General features: G+C 35.0%; 1 protein-coding gene and 1 pseudogene across 2 annotated transcripts in view; both read left to right on the top strand.

The window, feature by feature from the left end:
- The window catches only part of HNRNPLL (heterogeneous nuclear ribonucleoprotein L like), a 38,233-nt gene extending 18,927 nt beyond the window's left edge, over positions 1 to 19,306 (top strand). The window contains exons 5-13 of one of the 2 annotated variants that reach the window (XM_039251236.1): positions 717 to 813; positions 899 to 971; positions 5,405 to 5,476; positions 10,289 to 10,506; positions 13,364 to 13,485; positions 13,962 to 14,163; positions 14,815 to 14,872; positions 14,958 to 15,056; positions 18,577 to 19,306. In XM_039251236.1, the coding sequence (XP_039107167.1) occupies positions 717 to 813; positions 899 to 971; positions 5,405 to 5,476; positions 10,289 to 10,506; positions 13,364 to 13,485; positions 13,962 to 14,163; positions 14,815 to 14,872; positions 14,958 to 15,056; positions 18,577 to 18,632 (997 nt within the window). In that variant the 3' untranslated portion in view covers positions 18,633 to 19,306. The remainder of the gene's footprint in view (positions 1 to 716; positions 814 to 898; positions 972 to 5,404; positions 5,477 to 10,288; positions 10,507 to 13,363; positions 13,486 to 13,961; positions 14,164 to 14,814; positions 14,873 to 14,957; positions 15,057 to 18,576) is intronic. The other variant, XM_039251237.1, reaches the window with a different exon arrangement.
- Positions 12,422 to 12,522, top strand: LOC120244640 (annotated as a pseudogene).
- Positions 19,307 to 21,124: the final 1,818 nt, after the last annotated feature.

Genomic DNA, 21,124 nt, shown 5'->3' with positions numbered 1-21,124 from the left:
TTCAGTCTGTGACTCCCTCTCTCTCTGACCCTCCCCTGCTCACGCTGTCTCTCGCTCGCTCTCTCCTAGAAATAAATAAAAATATTAAAAAAAATAAAATAAAATCAAGTATTTGTTTTATATAGCTTTGGTTGTTTTGTAATGTTTTTCCTACTTTTCAGAGTAAAATATTTCCTGTTTCAAGATAGTAAACTGTCCTTTGCCAGGGAATGTGACCATGCTCCATATCCCCTCTTCCTTTCAATTTATAAAGTGCTTCAGATGACTTGGAAGGATTGATATAGTTTGGTTTCTTAAGTTTTCTTTCGTGTTGTTTTTGTGTTTTTAATTTTTTAATGTTTGTTTATTTTTGAGAGTGAGAGAGAGACAGAATGACCAGTGGAGGGGCAGGGAGAGAGGGAGACAGAATTTGAAGCAGGCTCCAGGCTCTGAGCTGTCAGCACGGAGCCCGACGTGGGACTCGAACCCATGAACCATGAGATCATGACTTAAGCTGAAGTTTGACGCTTAACCGACTGAGCCACCCAGGAGCCCCAGTTTATTATGTTTTCTTTGGCACCCTTGATTTTGAAAATACTCTTAAAATTCATCTAGAAATTTTATTGGTAAAACATTTCTAGAAGTGAGTGTTCTGATTATTTTCAGTCCTTTTCTGAGGCCGTGAATAATGATAAAATATTGGATACCTTAAACCAAATTTCCTTAATAGAGCTTATGTTTGAATCAGTCCTTTGTGCCCAGAAAGCTAAAGCAGCACTCAATGGAGCAGATATATATGCTGGATGTTGTACACTAAAAATCGAATATGCAAGGGTAAATATTTTTTCAGCACTTCACCAAAGAAATATTTATGCTTTGGATGTACAATTTGAACTTACTTTCTTTTTAATCTTAACAGCCAACTCGTCTAAATGTTATTAGGAATGACAATGACAGTTGGGACTACACTAAACCGTATTTGGGAAGACGAGGTAAGTATTTTATGCGTTTTAGAATGTACTTAACATCTGACAAATTTTTACATGCAGTTAGATTCCTTTTTCCTGAGGTGAGCTAGTTCATTTAAATGAAAACCTTGTTGGTGAATGCTTTTGTTGCCAAAGGCTATGTAATGCTGGAAAATAACCTTGAAATTAGTGCCCCCTACTGGTATGTACTGAGTTATTTATATTTAGTTCAACCAGGAGCCCATACATACAGGCACGCCCGCAGTTCAAGGACTTGCATTTCTCCAAGCAGCTCTCTCTCTTTGGAGGAGAGGAAACTGATTCAGAATATTCCTTACAAACTGCAAACTTGCACACTGCTTCTCTATGGAAAGAACTTTTCCCCCAAGCTGGACAAGGCATTAAGAAGGATAGAGGACTCCAGCAGGCTGACTCTACACTTCATCATGCACAACATCGGCATCAGCAAAAAGCCCTCTGAAAAACTCAGACTTGCAATTCACCTTGACTGCATACTGCATGCACCATCACCCCAAGTTTTTAAAGGAGGACACTTAACAGTACTTCAGACTTGCATGGGATGAACACCATGATAGACTGTGCCCATTTATTCAAGTTGTATGTATATATTGGTCTGATTTCCCTTAAGGTTTCAGTTGTAGAATTTAAGACTTTTCACTAACGGGTACTAGACTTTATCTACAATGTTGTAAATCTTAATGCCCATTACTGTAACTGTTTGCAGCCTAGATTCAAATTGTTAATTGGCAAATGACCAGGGCCAGTTTATCAACAGGTCTTAAGAACTGCTTATGCTCAACCAATCCACACAGATATTAGAGATAAAAGGATTAGAAAGGTGCACACTTGCTGCACTTAAGTTTACTCTTTTGGGTTTTTTTTCCCCTTAACTGTGGACATTGAATAGATTAACCTGATGATGAAAAGGTGGCATTATATGTAAAAGACAATTTCTGTGTGGTTTGATTTTTTTTTTTTTTTTTTGTAAAGTGGCTGTTCATAAGTTGTCACTTTCTGTAACAATACAAGGTTATCACTCATGTTAACTTGTGTAACTAGAAATTTTGACATTTCAAATGTAGGTGAAAGTAACATGTCTGTTCAAGGTAGACTATATTTAAACTTGATAAATCTTAAAGTGAGAGCATTTCATTTGAGATGCATTTTCACCTATAACTTATAAATGCTAGATTTCATGAGCATAGATCTGACTGATAAAATTGTTCAACTAACTGTGTGGCAATTCTGGAATATACAAATTAAAATGTGGAACTTGTAAAAACAAGGGGGCTGCAGTATTGGCTACACCTCTACTACAATATCAGTGTTGGAACCACATGTTAAAAAACTCACCAAGATGAGCATAATCTGTAAAAATCCATCAGGTAGGAAAAATTTTCATGGCATCCAAAATACTGTGGGCAGTAGGTACTGTGTAGTGCATGTATTCTTGCCAAAAGAAAAAATTAAAGACAATGCGATATTCTTTCGCACATTCAAATATTTAGGACTTTGGGTGATTGTCCCCTTAATTCTCAATTCTTAGGAAGTCATCTTGTTTTATGCATGGGGTTGCAACCAGGTTTGTAGTATAATGCAGCTTCAGCTGGACCCCACGTTTCTCACTGCTCACAAATCTGCTTGGCATAGACTTGGTATGGTTGAATACAGTCTTGGAAAACAAAGCCTTAGTACTCAAACAACAGAACAAGTGGTTGATGAGAAATCTCTCACTTCTGTCAAATTACAATCAGAAGTATTGAACGCTTTTTTTTTTTTGACTCATTTGAAATAGTGAGTTCTGGTAACCTTTCTCTTAATGTCTCTTAAAGCATTGTAGATATGTTTCTTATTTTAATAGTGTTTACATCTGTTCTTTTAGAAGGTCTGAAGTTTACGCAGAGCCAACAGATTAGTTTTTCATATGAAGAATTACAGTCAGAAATGTTACAAATGTGTGAGATAGATATTTAAATAGTGAAATATAAAGAAGTAAAGTAGAATTTACATGGTTATGTTTCAAGGGAAGAAACTCTTGTTTTCTAAATCCTTACAGATACTTGTCTAGGGAGACCATGCCAGTTTATATTATTGTTTTTTTAGTGACTTCATCTTCCACTCAAGTTGATATTGAATTGTAACTTTTTTTAAGTTTATTCAATTATTTTGAAAGAATGCGAGAGACAGCATGAGTTGGGGAGGGGCAGAGAGAGAGAGGGAGAGAGAGAATCCCAAGCAGGCTCCTCGTTTTGTGCTGAGCTCGACGCAGGGCTCATTCTCATGGCCCTGAGATCATGACCTGAGCCAAAATCAAGAGTCAGATGCTTAACCCAGTGAGCCACCCAGGCATCCTGTGAATGAATTGTAACTTTTTCTACCAAAAAGAGCTCTATAATAAATATAACCTCATTTTTAAAAGTCCTTTTCAGCCCAAATCATATTTTAGTGCAAAAAATTAATTTGTAGCCTGGACTCCATAGAATCACTCCAGAAATGTTAAGCAAAACTTGTGTATGTGTACATCTTTTTGGGGAGATTTCAGATGAATTCATGAAAAGTTAGAAACCACTATTTATAGACTGATGTAGTTTGACTCTTCTATATACTTCCGTTTTATGTGACTTGATATTAGGTTGTTAATGCTTCAAATCCAGAGAACTGTTCATAATGAGAAGATTCGGCTTAAAGATCCTTTGGGAGATTATCTACTCTTAAAACTCCTTCATTTTATAATGAAGATTGTGAGTTTCTGTAATTATACAGTGAACTAGTGGTTGAGTTGGAAGCTTCTGACCCAATCTAGTGCTCTTTCCTTAATAACACACTGTTAACTGTATCAGTAACACTGAGTCATGATGACATGGCAGTTTAGGATTCCTTAGATCATCAGATGAGGAATTGCATTTAGTGTTTGGTGGCATGCTTAAGCAGAGAAACATTAACAGAAGGGATTAGCAGACTGGATTGGTTCAAGAGGAGTGAGACTTAAATGATGATGCTGGATATTAGAACCCACGTAATGGAAAGAAGGAGCTGTGAATGACTGGGGAAGAAATGACTTTGGGAAAATAGAGGGAGAATCTTAATAACTTGGAAGCATTTGAAAGGGTGTTTGGAGAAAGACTAAGTCTATGAGGCCTCAGATGGGATAGAAGTGGATAGAGGGCCAGTTTCTATACTATATAAAAATTAATTTTCTCATTATTTAGGACTAACTGAAAATGTAAGGAAAAGTCATGAGAATCTTATTGGTGTTGGGTAAGCAGATACTAGAGGTTCCAACTGATAGGGATAGTGTAAAGAGAATTTATATACAATAAATTGAACAAGATGACCTCTTAGGTCCCTTTTAATGCTATGATAACTTTGAATAGGTACTTAAGAAGTGATACTTCTCTAGGCTGAAGTGAATATTATTTCTCATCTCCCATAAACCTCATTTGTTTAGGTGACTAAGGATTTATAGAAGGCCTCTCTCTGAATTTTCAAAGATTAGAATGAGCAGACTCTTAAGATACATTTTTAAAAAATCTTATTGGGTACTATGATTTGATAAGATTTTCTAAAAGCATTGTACAATAATATCTAAAATTTACCAACCAACATAGGAAGTGCTATTTTAGAAACTTGAACGTAATTTTATTACTAATATCTCATATTAGATTTAGGAAAATTGTCATGCCTTTCCTGAAAACATAGCTAGAATGAAAATTATCTTTTAGGAGTATTGTAGTACTCTCATCCAATAATGTAGCCCCCTTGGTTAGCTTTATCTTGGCATATTTAAACTTTGGAGGGTGCTCATAGGCCTGCCTGGTGTTAAGGTCTATAGACAATTACCAATCCATGCTATAATATGGGCCAGTGATGTGCAAATTTCCAGCTCTCAAGTCAGTAGGTGTTTGTAAATATGTGTATATACATACAAAATACTCTGTGTTTACTGATTGTGAAACCATGTAATACAGGTTGTTGTTGGCTTATGCTGAACTTCTTGAAAGAAGCCCACTTTGAAAATGTGTTGCTGTTGAAGCTAATAGTATGATTCAGGTACTGTCTTTCAAAAGTACTGCACTTAAAGCTTGTTTTAAAGACATGTATTGGTAAAAACTTCTGTACAGTGTCAAACTCTAGCATTGTGTATGTTCACTTTCTGAAAAGTATCCATTCTTTCCTTAAATTTGAAAGTGTGATTGTATTTGGCATTTGCCCAAAAGATATTTTCAAGTTAAGTGGAAATTTGTTAGATAGAATTACTTCCTTAAACTTTTGGTGTTTGTATTTAAATTGGATATGAATGGATGTTTAAAGTTAACCAGGAATCCTATTTCTTTTATGAATTGTAATGGATGTTTTGAATGGGTGTTTCCCATGTGAGAACTCTGTTAAGTATTTGGGTCAAAATTGTTAAAACCATGTTTCTACTTTTGTGTCAGATAGAGGAAAGGGTCGCCAGAGACAAGCCATTTTGGGAGAACACCCTTCTTCGTTTAGACATGATGGCTATGGTAAGTTTGTCAAGGCAGAAGGAGGTAGTATAGACAAACTGTTAGAGTGTTTCCATTTCTGATGAAGAATGGCACATTTCTTTGTCTCTATTTTTCCTGCTCACCTGACTTGGGTTATAGGGGATTAGTCCCTTATAATGTACTTCCAAGGAGTTGTCCAAAATCCTTTGTTTTCTTAGGATATTGATATATCTTTGAGATGAATGAGAGCTATTGGTTGGGGATCAAAAGCTTTTTTACCATTCTGTTTGGTTTTGGTTTTGATTTTGGTTAGTAGTGGGCTCTGGTCTGTTAGAAGACCAAAAAGAAATATTGCTTTAGTAAGTATATTTTCTTCCATTATACCAATTATGAGCAAAGAGGAACTGAGTAATAAAGGCAGAAATAATGGGGGATTTGTCAAAAAGAAACAGGTTTCTTGTTACAGCCTTAGTCTTTTAGTTCTACAGTTGGTATTTTGGCTTTGGCTAAATTTGTTTGTATTGAATTCCTCTTTTAAAAATTCTTAGTTTTAATGTTTGGTATGTTGATAAGATTTAAGATCATGAAACCTAGAATAATAGTCTTCCCCAGGAAAAAGTTAGGTATCAGGCTATTGTCCTTGTAGGTAGATGTTGGGAATTGGTATTAATGAGTCTTTTAACTGGCTATAAGTTCTGTGTTTTTAAATATTTTTTAGTTTTAAGTAGTTATTGGCCCCACGTACTCTGTGGTTTGAAGTACGGTGCTATTAGAAGTGGTATAGAAAATAGAAATTGCTATATTGTGCTCTTGGGATTTATCTTTGAAAAGCTTCTGGTGTTGCCTATTTGCTGAAATGTTTTCAGAATGTCTGCATGTTTAGTGATTATTCTTAGCTGTGAGTTTTAGCTTATTCCTTAGTTTGTTTTTTTGAACTCCAGGATTTATTGTGTGTGTGTGTGTGTGTGTGTGTGCGCGCGTGCGTGTGCGCAGATGCGCATGTGTAGGTATGTTCAAGTTGCTATGGTATCTATGTGGCAGAAGTGATTGAAACAATCTGTGTGTTGTCAAAACAGTAAGTGGTATAGGATGAAAATCGTATTAGAATTATTTTAATGAGTTCCTTGATCATTTTTCTTAGCTGTTGCTTCAACAGCATAAATATTAAATCTAGTCATGTGGATGGCTCTGCTCCTGTGGTAAAGAAACACTTATTAAGAGCCCACTGTGCTTTCCATAATGGAGGGTTACAGAGAATTGCTAATCACAAGTTTGTAGTGTAGTTGTGGAGTGTATGTTTCGTGGCAGTCCGCTGAAGGCTAAAATTTGTTTAAATGTTTTGCCAAAGGGGTCTGGAATAATCTGTGAAAGAATAAACAAAGGACTGAGAACCTTACTGTGGTAGTGTTGACACAGACTGTTTTCTTGGTATGGATTTTCAGATTTGCTTTTCTTTATAAAATATATCTTACCAAAAAAATGTATAAACAAAAATATGTTAAATGTCCTAGAAGAACTTTATATTTTTAAAAAGCCTATTGTGTAATTTTTTGTCAGTTTCATACCCCAGTTTATTTTGTGTGTTTGTGTGTGTATGTGTGTAAATTTTAAAACGTAAGCTTTCTTAAAGAGAGGTGCGGAATTCTTTGCATTGGCAGTTAAATAGGGATCATTCTGGAGAGTCCTGCTGAGCAGGAGTGGTTGTGTAGGGGCATTCATTCTGAGCTCTGTCCAGTTTCCTCTAAGAAAGAAGAAAACTTGTTCTTCTTTCTTAGAAAAGTAAGCATAATAGAGTATAAGAGTAGGGAGAGAGATGAATAAAAAGAGGTGGAGAAGAGAAGGTGAGGAAATGGGGAAAAAGTAAAGAAGATGGGATGCTAGTGACATTGAGCTTTTATTTTACTTTATTTTGAGAGAGAGAGGGTAGGGAAGAGGGTTAGAGAGAAGGGGGAGAGAGAGAGATTGAAAACATTGCAAGTCACAGCTGTATCCCTTCAGATTAGTAGTTCAGCAAAACCGGTGTATTTGCATTTTGGTGTCATGTCATAAGTGGTTTTTCTTTTATGATGCTATAGGAGGAAGAGGGAATAGAAAAGATTTAATTTTTAATTAGATTAAATTTATTCATTGGTTTATTATAGCAGTGTAAATCTATGCTTTAGAATTCTTTAATTTTTTTTAATTTGGGGAGCCCTGTCCTATGAGATAAACTTACAGATGCCCTCATACTTGAGAAGTATGATTTTTGCCACGTTTATACAGATTTATTTGCTCTGAGCCTAAGTTTATATATTAATTGCTGGTATCTTTGGATATGCTCCTGGACCAAAGATTTTAAAGTATCAAAGATGAGAAATGCCTTTGAAATGACAGTAATACCATTTACGTAGTGTCTTTCCACATAAGTGAATTTTTTTAATACCGGAAGTATTAGCTTTTTAAGAATCAAAACATTTTGCATGAACTTTTTGTTTTATATATAGAAAGCTTTTAACAATTTCTATTTTTTCTTCGTAAACAATACAGTCAGCGATTTAAATAGCATAGACAACATAATTTAATCATGATGGCTGAGGTCATAATTACAGATACCGGTTATTCTCTTGTACTGAATTCAACTGTTACCTAGGGCAGCGGATCTCGACATTTTTGGACTTTGGCTGACTTAAGTAGAGTGGAAGTTTCCATTGCCCATCTAGCACACACACACATCTTTCTACTTTCTAGGAAAAAGAAAATTTAGTGATAATAGTGAAGTGTCATTACTGTACAAGCAATTGGTGGTGGTGGAGAGATGGTATAATATGTATGTGTATGTTTGCAGTGGGGAAGAATGATTGATATTTGACCCCAGTGTATATATAACAGTCTAAATTAGAGGCCAAAATATGTAGAGTTACTAACAAGTAATTCACTGTGAGCTATATTGATTGCTGTAATAAACTACCAATTCCCAGCAGGAAGAGCAGTTGAATTCCAATTTAAGGCAACACTGATGATGATGAATTGATAAGGTGTTTGTTTCTCCCTCCATGTAGTTGTAGGAGTCCACACTGTTTGTGTGCTCAGTGACAGTGTTTCAGAGTTGTTATCAATGGCAACTACATTTAGAATACCGAATTTTGAATTGGAGCCCACATAAGTTATAATGTGCCGTGAATACCAAGATGTAGTTTCTTAGTAACTTACTTAGTAGATGACAGATGTCCCTTAGTCAAATGAAAGTCAGTAGTAGTACATACTTTTTTTGTTGTTTTTTTAATTTTTAAAAATATTTTATTTATTTGTGAGAGAGACAGCATGAGCAGGGGAGGGTCAGAGAGAGAGGGAGACACAGAATCCAAAACAGGCTCCAGGCTGAGCTAACTGTCAGCACAGAGCCCAGTGCGGGGCTCGAACCCATGAACCGTGAGATCATGACCTGAGCCGAACCGGCTGAGCCACCCATGTGCCCCAGCAGTACATACTCTTTACTTCTTGAGAGATCAGGGAAAGACTTGGGTTTTTGGATTGGTTTCTTGCACATCAAGAGGACCTTGGCATGTTACCAGAGTCAGCTTCTGTAATCACTAACTCAGAGCACTGAAAATGAATGGGTTTACATTTCTGAGCCGTGGCTCCCTCTTAGTCGCTGCTTTTTTTTTTTTTTTTTAATTGCATTACAGCTGACATGCACTGTTATATTAGTTTCAGGTTTACAATATAGTGATTGGACAGACATTCAATATATTATGCATCGTTCAGTACCATGCAGCATTACTCCAGTGTTACTAAACAGTGTTATCGACCATATTCCCTGTGCTGTACTTTTTATCCCCAAAACTTATTTTTTTTTTATAACTGGGAGTTTGTACTTCTTAATCCCCTTCCTATTCACCCCCCCAGCCCCACTCTTTTCCCCTCCACAACCACCAGTTTATGAGTCTGTTTCTTAGTTGCTTCTCAGTTCTTCCACCTCTTCTTGTTGCTGTTGTGAATGTGCCTTATGCCTGCTTTTAGTATCAGTTTCTCCAGACTCCTTCATTCCTGTCTGTTCCCTTCACTTTAGCTTTATTTTTCTTGTTACTTCCAATCTGTCATGATGGGAAAACCAGATAAAGTTGTTTAGAACTACTCTAAAGTTAGCATGTTGATTCTTAATAAGGATTCTCAGTGCAAGACATAGATTTGTGTGTGTTTCTGTGACAACAGTTTCAGATGCTCAGGCATTATTTTCTTCTATGTTCTTAAATGTTGTTTCAGGTAGTGTGGGGTGCTGAATAAAGGACACCTTTGAGTAGGTGAGATATTAACTAAATTAGAGGTTTAGTTTCCTAAATTAGAATTAGGGGAACAAAATACTAACTAGAAAGCACATTATAGTAAAATATATTCAAGGAGGCAGCTTTTCACTGGAATTAAAGAGATGTTCTTTTTGTGACATCTGTTTAGAGATCGTTTCCAAGATTTCATTGTATATGTTATTGTATTATCCTCCAAAAGATGTTGGCAGAAGGTTTTTTAAAATTTTTGAGGTATAATTTATACACAGCAGCCCAGAGTTTTACACTGATTTCCTCTTATTCCCACTATCTGTGGCCTGATTTTTGTATACATTCTGGTTCAACAATATTTTAAAAAAATATAAACTTAAAGCCTGACGTATATGCAGGGGTGTGCAGGTCAATATATATAGGATCCGATACAAAGAAATACAGATTTTATTAATCCCCACAGGTTATATTTGAATATTAACACATTTGAGTTTTCCTGGGACTTACACCAAACTAGCTAAGAGTAAGAGTTTACTTTTGTGTGGCGAAGCGTATCTGCTAAAGTTGTGTTTTGTTTTGTTTTGTATTATTTTCATAGGCTCCCATGGTCCATTATTGCCTTTACCAAGTCGTTACAGAATGGGCTCTCGAGATACACCTGAGCTTGTTGCATATCCATTACCACAGGCTTCTTCCTCTTACATGCATGGAGGAAATCCCTCTGGTTCAGTTGTAATGGTTAGTGGATTACATCAGCTAAAAATGAATTGTTCAAGAGTGTTCAACCTATTCTGCTTATATGGAAATATTGAAAAGGTGGGTTTCATTTCATATTAATTTCCCTTGCTAGAATATCTGGTAGGAAAGTCTGAAAAGGCAGTAAATACATCGGTCTTTGCCTTATATGGGATGCATACAAGTTCTTTCAGTGGTGACCAACGTATGCTAAAAATTCATTAGGTGGGAACTTCAGCAGTTTTTTGTTGGTAAGTGATCAGTATAGGCTGTTGGTACTAAAAATACTTTAAAAATAGAAGTCCAAAACAGTTTACTCAATTACTAGAGTATTATAAGCATAAAGCCTGTATTAATTTTATCATTACAAAGAGTTTCTGTCTAGCATTTAACATGTTGAACTGTAGAATTTGAAAGAGCAGTTACTTTCATGGAGCTTGGCCCCAATTCATGAACTTTAGGAGAGTCCTAGATTTCTATACTTGCATTCCAGATGGTAGAGTTCTAGTATCTTCTGAGGAACAGTGTGCTTTTAGCTCTATCAGTATTTGAAACTGATCTACTTTGAAAGAATATGTTCAAAACACTCAAAAAGTAGCAAAACATTTAAGTTTGACATATTTTAAAGATCTTTAAAGCTGTAACCTTGTTTTCACTAGGCATCAGTTTCCCTGGATCTGTGATGTTTTGTTTATCGACATAAATACTTAAAATAGTTCCTATCATAAAGTAGATTGTAAACTGTTTTTTAAAGAATTATAGAAAATTTAACTGGGGAAGTGACTGGTAGTCTTAAGTGACCAATTGTTCGATACACTTGCTAATTTGAGTTTCAGTACTGAGATAATGTTATTTTTCTCTATTGTTTTTAAGTGATTTTAGTGTTCTTTTCACTACAATAAAAAGGTATAAGCATGTGAGTCATAGATGTGTGGGACGGGGAGCATGCTTGAATAGTTGGTACTCTTAGTTCTTAACTTGGTTTATTAATTCTAAAGCTTCCTTGATCTGAGGAACTCAGAAAAATCTCTGAAACAAGAATTTCCTCAACATAACAATTTGACCACATTTAGAAAAGAAAAGAAAAAATTTCCACTTCTGGTCTAGGGCTAACATATGGGCTATTTCTGCTTATGTAACTAGCCAGGAATACAGCGGATAGATTTAGCAACACTAGGAGAAGTAGTCAAGAATTTTTTCACACAGACATTTATCTTAGACACCTAGGTGTTAGTTAAGGTTTAGGAACTCCATGTTTGATAACAAAATGGGCTTTAATGTGTAATTTAACCTTATCACATAGTGTTACTTTTTTCTTTGTGCTTATTGTATTTGTAGATCATCAGAATCAGGCAGTTCAACATCTTTAGTATATCTTTGTCTTTTGTGTTATGAACTAATTGTCTCATGATTTAGAAACATAAATCACTTTGTGTAATGCAAAAGTTTTCTGTGTGCTATTTGAACAATTCTAGTCCTACATATCAAAAATTTTTGAACATTTTAAATGATATATTATGACACATTAAACTCAAGCTAGGATAAGCCTTTAAAAGACATATATATATAGTTAATTATTCCTCACCTTTTTTGAGATTTATGAATATAAGAGCTACATATTTAATATAAGACATTTAGTCATTATTAGAATTGTAGGATATTATTGGATTAAATCTGTGTATAGAAATTCTGACCCCAAGAAGACAGTTGATTTCAAATAAAGCTGAAAAGTTCTGCTCTAGCTGAGTGTTGTTTAAATACAGGAGCAATATAAAAACGGCAGGATAGCCCATTAAAATGGATAGTTGCCAGGGTGGGTGTAAATGCTATGCTACATTTGTTGTGTAAATGTGTTTGTAGTATTCTTAAGGCTAAAATAAGGGAGTGTATTAAAGGTCTCATGAATGTTAGTGGTACAGAAATAACTATTTTAAGGACTTTCCAAGAGGTAGGGTACTATGCTGAATGATTATTGTACTATAACCCATCTAACCCTTATTACTGCATTGTTATATATTAAAATTGGAATAATACAGGAGGATAAGTATGGCCTCTGTCCAAGATGTCATGAGAACTTGTGAAGTAAAGCCTGTGTTTGAAAGTGCCCCTACCTCTTAAAGCCTTTCTCCTGGCAGTGGTGTCTCAAGGCCATCTTGTATTATTTCTAATAGTGTCTTGTGTATTGCCTTAATAGCATTCTGAATAGTTGGTAATTATTATTTACTTTAAAATTTTTGACCTACCTACCAGGATATAAGTTTCAAGAAGACTGTTTATTATGTTCACCATTAATCCCCAGTACCTAACAGAGTGTTCATCAAAACATTTTAGGCACCTGATAAATATTTGTTGAATGAATAAATATTAATGAATTCTACTAGATGTTATCATTATCTCCATTTTATAGGGAAGTCTGTGGCTCAGAGAAGTGAAGTAAATTGCCCCAAACTACACACAGTAAATAACAGAGTTAGGGTAAGCCTGTGCTCTTCTTGATCGTGTTATATAATAATAGAATTATCATCCTTTTTTTTTTTTTAAGTTTATTTATTTTGAGAGAAAGAGAGAGAGCACATGAGCAGGGAGGGGGCAGAGAAAGGGAGGAGAGAGAATCCCAAGCAGGCTCCTTGCTGACAGTGGGAGCTCAATCTCACGAACATGGGGCTTAGTCTCATGAACCATGAGATAATGACCTGAGCCAAAATTAGGAATCAGGCATTTAAGCCACTGAGCCACCCAGGCACCGCTGTCGTCTCCCTTTTTAACTGTTGAATTTTGATAAGAACTAGGAGTGTCTAATAGCACAGCAGAATAAAGTCAAGATTCCAGGTGATCTTCTGTATTTGACATCAACCACTTAAATCATACTATCTTTCAGAAATTCTGTTACTGTAGAAGGGAAATAAATAGTTACCTTTTTGGGATTTTGTATTTACAGGTAAAGTTTATGAAGACCATTCCTGGTACAGCACTGGTAGAAATGGGTGATGAGTATGCTGTAGAAAGAGCTGTCACACACCTTAACAATGTCAAATTATTTGGGAAAAGACTTAATGTTTGGTAATTATCTTAAGTGGTAAATTTTAAAAGTATTAAGAAAACTTCATTTTTATTAGAGACATTTATTTCAATTTCAGAATATTTTAATATAATTGAGAGCACATTTAAAACTAGCACCTATAATGTTACCATTTTAGACAAAGTATGTTAGGGTCATATAATTCAGGTTTTGCTCACTTATACCTAGTTTTTAGTGTTATCATAAAACAGCATGTAAAAATGGGCAAGTTTTATGTAAAGTTTCCTAATATGAGACTGTATCTAAGCTATGAGTGATGGATTATAACTCAAACTAAATTTAAATATTAAAATAATTGTTTAAAATATTAAATATTTAAACCACATTTAAAATAGCTACATTTGTCTCATTTGTTAGAATTGAATGCAGGCATGTATATTAACATTTTGAGACTGCCTACTTGCTGCTTTCTATCTAACAAGGTATGATTTGTACCTTTTTCCTTCCCAATCTTTAGTGTGTCTAAACAACATTCAGTTGTTCCAAGTCAAATATTTGAGCTGGAGGATGGTACAAGTAGCTACAAAGATTTTGCAATGAGCAAAAATAATCGCTTTACAAGTGCTGGTCAAGCATCTAAGAATATAATCCAGCCGCCCTCGTGCGTGCTGCATTATTACAATGTTCCACTGTGCGTCACAGAGGAGACTTTCACGAAGGTACTTGCTGACATGTAGTTGTGTAGAATGTTCTTCTGTCTTATTTTAAAATTTAGACTATTTTATCCTTATTTTATTCTATTCATCTACTTTTGATATTACTAGTATTCTGTTACTTTTTTGGTATCTTATAGTTCATTCTTTGATCATTGTACTTCTCTGGCCCCCATTCTACATTAGTCTTTTGTTGGCTTATGACTCAGTCTTTTTGAGAGTTGGAATGGGAATGAGAGACCTTATTCCTGGATTCAGAGTTCTTTTACTGTGCCCTTAAATCTTGCCCATAACAAAATGTTATCTATCCCTGACTTTTTGCCTAAATGTAGGAAATATTTCAGAAAAGAATTGATCTTCTGAAACTCCACTCCCTACCTTAGGTACTAGATAAATCCTGGTCAGCTCTGAGAATATATATTTCAGTTATAAATCTGTAGTTTCATTTACAGCACAAATTATTTACATAGTTTACAGAATATCACTTTTTTTCGTTGATTTTCTTATAGAACTTACTAATCTAAAAAATGTTTGATTTAATTCATGCATGCCAGACTTAAATGCTGCCATAAAGTTTACTTTCTTAAAAAAAAAAAAAAGGCAGGAATATTATTATTTTGGCCATACTTTTAATGGAGTTTTACATTTTTTTGACAGTTATGTAATGACCATGAAGTTCTTACATTCATCAAATATAAAGTGTTTGATGCAAAACGTAAGTGCACATTCCTCTTCTTAGGTTTTCTGCTTAAACTGATGACAAGCAAATAACTACTGTATTTGTGTTTGTTTTGTTTTAGCTTCTGCCAAAACACTTTCTGGGCTGTTAGAATGGGAATGCAAAACTGATGCAGTGGAAGCCCTTACCGCACTTAATCACTACCAGATAAGAGTTCCAAGTAAGTACATTTTTTTTTTAATGTTTATTTATATCTGAGAGAGAGAAAACAAGTGAGGTAGAGACGGGGGGGGAGGGTGCGGGGTGCGGAACACAGAATCCAAAGCATGCTCCAGGCTCTGAGCCGTCAGCACAGAGTCTGATGTGGGGTTCAAACTCACGGACTGTGAGATCATGACCTGAGCTGAAGTTGGACACTTAACCGACTGAGCCATCCAGGCATGCCCCAAGTTCCAAGTAAGTACAATTGTGTCGTAATTATTCAATAGTAGTTACTGTCAAAATAACACACACTGTTTTTTTGAGTAGAGAAGTATGAAGAAAAAAGGCATACAAATCCCACACGCACACAATCCTATGTTAGTTCCCTATTACTTGTATAACAGATTACCACTTTCAGCAGCTTAAAACAGCAAGATGAGGGTCAGTAGTCTGTGGACATTTTAGCTGGGTATTTCTAGCTTAGGGTCTCTCCAGATTGCAGTCAAGCTGTTGTCTGGGTCCTCAGTCATTTCAAGTCATGCTTAGGGACTGGGAAATCCATTTCCAAGGTCACTTTGCAAGTTCAGTCAAGTTACATTGGCCATTTCATGGTAGCTGGCTTCCTTCAGAGTGAGTGATCCAAGGAAGATGAGAGCAAAAACCAAAACAGAAGGCACAATGTCTTTTATAACCTAATGTTTGGAAGTGACATACTGTCATTTATACTGTATTTTTATTGCACAGACCAACTAGTACAGTGTGGGAGGGGACTGTACAGGGCTATGAATACCAGAAGGGTGGATCATTGAGGCCATCTTGGATGCTGGCTCCCACAATCCCTCTTGATGTTTTTAGAAGAAAGTAATATATTTATATGTTTAAAAAGTTGAAAACACATAAGGGTACAAAATGAAAGTTAAAGGTTTCTACAACTTCTTATCTATTTGTCTCCTTTATTCCTCCTCTCCAGTGTATGTATATATATGGACACTTAAAATTACATAAAACGGTCCTTTTTTTATTTTAATTTTATTTTTTGAGAGAAGGTGCATACATGCAATACAGGTTGGGGAGAGGGAGAGAATCTTAAGGAGGCTCCTCGCTCAAGCCTGGAGCTGGATGAGCGGCTCCGTCTCACAACTGTCAGATCATGAGCCAGAATCAAGGGTTGGATTCTTAACTGACTGAGTCGAGGTGCCCCCACAAAATTCTTCTTTTTTTTTTTTAGTTAGCACAAGTTGGGGAGAGGGGCAGAGAGAGCGAGAGAATCTTTTTTTTTTTTTTTTTTTTTTTTTTTNTTTTCATTTGAGAGAGAGAGAGAGACAGAATCCCAGGCAGGCTCTGTGTTCAGTGCAGAGTCCAATGTGGGGCTCAATCCCTTGACCCTGAGATCATGACCTGATCCAGAATCAAGAGTTGGATGCTAGGTGCTCCAAAATGGTTCTTCTGTGCATATTCTTCTTTGCCTTGCTGGTTTCACTTACTATGTCTTAGAGCTATTTCTCTATTAGCACATACAAAGCTACTTTTTTTTCTTTCTTTTTTTTTTTTTTAAAGCACAGGCATAGTAGCTATTCATAGTAGAGATGTACCACAGTTTATTTGATTTACCCATTTCCCCTTGAAGAATACTCGTTTTGATTTGTATCAAATGAAATTGTCACTCTGTTTAAAATGGCCTCTTTTTCTACCATGCAAAGAACACTCAAGTATTTAACTTTTGAAGCTTTGTGCTGTGTACTTTGATCCTAGATCTAAAGGGTGTTAAAAGTTTATTTTTCTAAATAGTGGAAGAAAAAATATTATTAACTTCATTAGGTGTGATGAGGAAAAAAAGGAAAAATACACACACTGAGGATTTATGAGTAGAATAACATATCTAGGATTCACTTTAAAATATTCTAGCTCCCAGGGGCACCTGGGTGGCTCAGTCGGTTGAGCATCCAACTTCGGCTTGGGTCATGATTAAACAGTTTGTGAGTTTGAGCTGCATACTAGGCTCTGTGTTGACAGCTTAGATTTGGATTCTGTGTCTCCCTCTTTCTTTGTCCCTTCCCCACTCATGCTCTCTCTCTCTCAAAAATGAGTAAACATTAAGAAAAAATTTTTTCCTAATATTCTAGCTCCCTAAAAGTATGTAGAGGGTAGGTAGATGCCAGATGTTGACAATTATTATTATTAAAGTTAGGTGATAGATACATGGGGATTTGTCATACTAATCTATAAATTTTTTTATGTTTGAAAATTTTAATTGAAAGATAAAAAATAAGTAGGAATATCTCATTTACTTTTTAGTCACAAAACTAAATTTGAGTAGTGAATCATAGCTTAATATTAGAAGGTTTTTATTTATTTATTTTTAAAGTTTATTTTTGAGAGATAGAGAGAGAGAGAATTGCAAGCAGGCCGCATGGGGCTTGAACCCATGAACCGTGAGATCATGACCTGAGCCAAAACCAAGAGTCAGACATTTATTAACCAGCTGAGCCACCCAGGCACCCCTCAGTAGAAGGTTTTTTAAAGGCTTTAAAATTGTATTCATATTTGAGACATAGTCAAGATAGTGTATGAAATTTAAACTCCTTGAAGGCTGGAACAATTATTTTATCTTTTTATCCTCTCAATGTCATGCAAATACTTGTTATTTATATGTTTTTTTCCTTTATAAGAATGTTTTTCCTTAAGGATGATAGCTTTTTTTTTTTTATTAAAAATTTTTTTTAATGTTTTATTTATTTCTAGGAGAGAGAGAGACAGCGTGAGCAGGGGAGGGTCAGAGAGAGAGGGAATCACAGACTCTGAAACAGGCTCCATGCTCTGAGCTGGCAGTCAGCACAGAGCCCGACGTGGGGCTCGAACCCACAAACCGCGAGATCATGACCTAAGCGAAAGTCGGACGCTTAACCGACTAAGCCACCCAGGTGCCCCAAGGATGATAGCTTTTAATATATTAAGATACCAGAATTATTTCTTTGCATAATCAAATGAGGAAGATTATTTCCTTCTAGTCTGAAAAGTTAAAGAAAAATGTATAAAATGGAAAAATTTTTGTGGAACATACTGTTTTTATTGAGTAATTTTAGAATTTAATACTAGATCTTCTAGAACTTTTTCAGTTTATCAATACCTTCCTCTACATCCCAATCTTGTCCCATTTCCCAGAGTCCCATTGCCTCTTATAGAGGAACTGCCATTCTAATGTATTCTACAAAGTGAGCTTTGCTGGTGAACATAAGCCTAATCCTATACTATTTATCTGTAATGATTAATTAATTAATTCACTAAGAAACTGAGTGCCTCTGTGTGTCAGATAATGTTCAGTGCAGTAGGAATGTAGCAGTGGAGAGTCCCTTTCATGTAGCTTACTTGCTGGGAGCACTGTGCAGAAGTAATCTTCCCCTTTCCTTACATAGAAATTTTCCTTTTTATGTTTCTGCTCCTGATGGTATAAAAAGGTGAAATACTTGACTCTGCCAGTTCAAAGTAATCTTGAAAGTTTGATGAATTAAACTACTAACTTTGTTTTTTAATTTTTACAGATGGTTCCAATCCCTACACCCTGAAGCTTTGCTTTTCTACATCATCCCATTTATAAGAAGAGAAGAGCATGTTAGAATTTATGTTCACCCTTTATTACAGTTTTAAAGCTACACTTCATTAAAAAAAATCTAAGATTGTTGATCTAATGTTGCCTTGCTTACTTTAAGATCCTGTTCTGTAATAAACAAATATTTTGCCTTGAGTAAATTTGTTGTAAAGTTAAATATTGAATTGTTTTCATTTTAAAATAGAGTACCATAATGTAGACTATCTACAACTTCCTTGTAGATTACACAAATACATGATTTCTAATCTTAATATTTTTCTTCCACAGTGAAAATATATTTGCATTCTTAATGCTAATTATCTGCAAGTATTTTTCCATTGTGTATGAGATTAATGCAGGTGAAAGTATGCATTTTAATATTATAGAATCCCTATTATATGTTTAGATGTTTAGTATGTTGCAGTTAATTCATATTAAACATGTATTTATTAAGTATTTTAATCAAGTTTGAGAATAACATTGCACATAATGAATTTTAAGTACTAAAGATTTAGCTGATTTTATATTTCTGAAAGGCTAACAGACATGGATACACTTGTACAGTATGCACTCAAACTTATTTAAATTGGTGTAATTTTTTTTTTTAAGTCATTGTCCATTTGTATTGACATGCCTCTGTTTCTAGTTCCAGTTTGGAGATTTTATAAAGTTACAACAATGAGTTAATGTGTTCATCTTCATTTGTTGCATGTGACTTGATCTTGAAAACACATCTGGTATTTGGTATTGAGATTTTAATAGAAGTTATGATTAACAACTCCTCTTTGTGCTAACCTGAGACCCATGGATGGGCTTTAGGGAGTTTGTGAACCCTTTAAAATTGTATGTAGGATTTGGGGTACTTGCATTTTTATTTTTTACTCTTGAATCCATCAGTAATATATGTATTTTTATATATGGTGCGAGGTGTAAGGATCTAATTTTATTTTTATTCCAGACAGATAGCTATTTGTTTCAGCACCATTTATTAAACATTCTTTCTCCCATTGGAACTGTTTTTTTTTTGAAAATTATGTATCTCAAGGAGGTGTAAAAAGACTAAACATGGTATTATGAGACCAGAGCACACTTGTTATCAAATTCATAGCTTTTTTATAATAGAAATGCGATGTAGCCATTTTATATTTATCTTTAATAAAAGGGGAATATGTTTCATCTACCTAGAATAACTACAGTCTATAGTTAGCAGTAGCAGTTTTGTGACCTTGAGACTTTTAAACACATTTCCATGTAGAAGTTGTATTTAGATCTTTTGTAAAAGTTCTATTTTGAATTTTAACAGAAAAAAGACAGTTTGCCTTAATCCTCTTAGAAATGAGGTAGGGTTTTAAAAAATTTTAGGGCTGTTGAATAGAAAGTTAAGATGAAAAGTAAACACATGTTAACATTTATACCCCTTGAATTTTAACAGCTGTGGACCAATGTCCCTTTAGCCCTCTAAAGATCTAGAAAAATATAAATTCAGTCTAGAGGCATTACATGGAACCCAGTAAGTTGTGCCAAGGGTAACTTGTATATGAACTATAAGTGTATACTAGGCTGTGTATGTTCCTCATTCATTCATTGCCAATTTTAAGTTTACCTAACTCTACAATAAATAGAACTTTTTTCTCCCTTCCCCTATACTTTTCTACATTTGTTGCAAAATTAAATTGTCTTTATTTTAAAAGATAACTTCTGAGTTTATGTAATAATTGTCTCCTTCCCTTCCCCTCTTCTGAAAACCAGTAGTGATGTCAGCATTCTTGATTATTTGTGCCTACGATTTTAGGAAACAAACCCATGGATGGTGACAAGTCTTATTTAATTTAGATTTGGCTTAAGTGGTATTGACTTTTAGATATGAACTCTATCTTAATGCTCTTTCCCTAGCAAAGTGATGAGTAAATTCCTAAGGTGTAAAAGCATTGTTAAGTTATACCTTGCTTCTCTGTGCACTGGTATATCAGCCCTATACTGTTGCTATTAGTAATGTCTTTGACAGTTTACTTGCGTGTCACTACTGTTAATACCTGACTTATCTGATCCTTGAATGGAATTAATTGGCTTTGGCTACATTCTCTATTTCCTTAGCCTTAACAACAAAATTCTTTGTACTATCTTTCTGCTTTAGGAGAACATGAAATAGTAGATGCTATAACTATAAAGAAATATTAGGTTTGAGTTTATTTTTTAAGTATTGGAATCCAATCCCATATCTAAATCCTGTTAAATATTTGACAATGTACCTGTATAACTGAGTTAAGGAATATAAATCCCCACTTTCCTGCTGAGGATACTGTTACCTCAAATAAAATAATTTATGGTTGCAGCCGACAGACTTACCAGCATCCGAGTGATTTGGTTATTCAGACTGTAATTTCTAGGACTCGAATGAGAGAAGAAAATAAAAATTACCAAATTGGGTTAGTTATGTTTCATGTTTTCTTTTTTTTCTATTGCAAGGCTAGGTTGCTAGGTAACTGCTTTTTAGTAGTTCT

The sequence above is a fragment of the Hyaena hyaena genome, unplaced genomic scaffold (genome assembly GCF_003009895.1).
Source record: "Hyaena hyaena isolate Hyena2069 unplaced genomic scaffold, ASM300989v1 scaffold_388, whole genome shotgun sequence".
NCBI lineage: Eukaryota > Metazoa > Chordata > Mammalia > Carnivora > Hyaenidae > Hyaena > Hyaena hyaena.
Note: the sequence above shows the minus strand (reverse complement) of the source record. Positions and strands in the feature narration are given on the sequence as shown.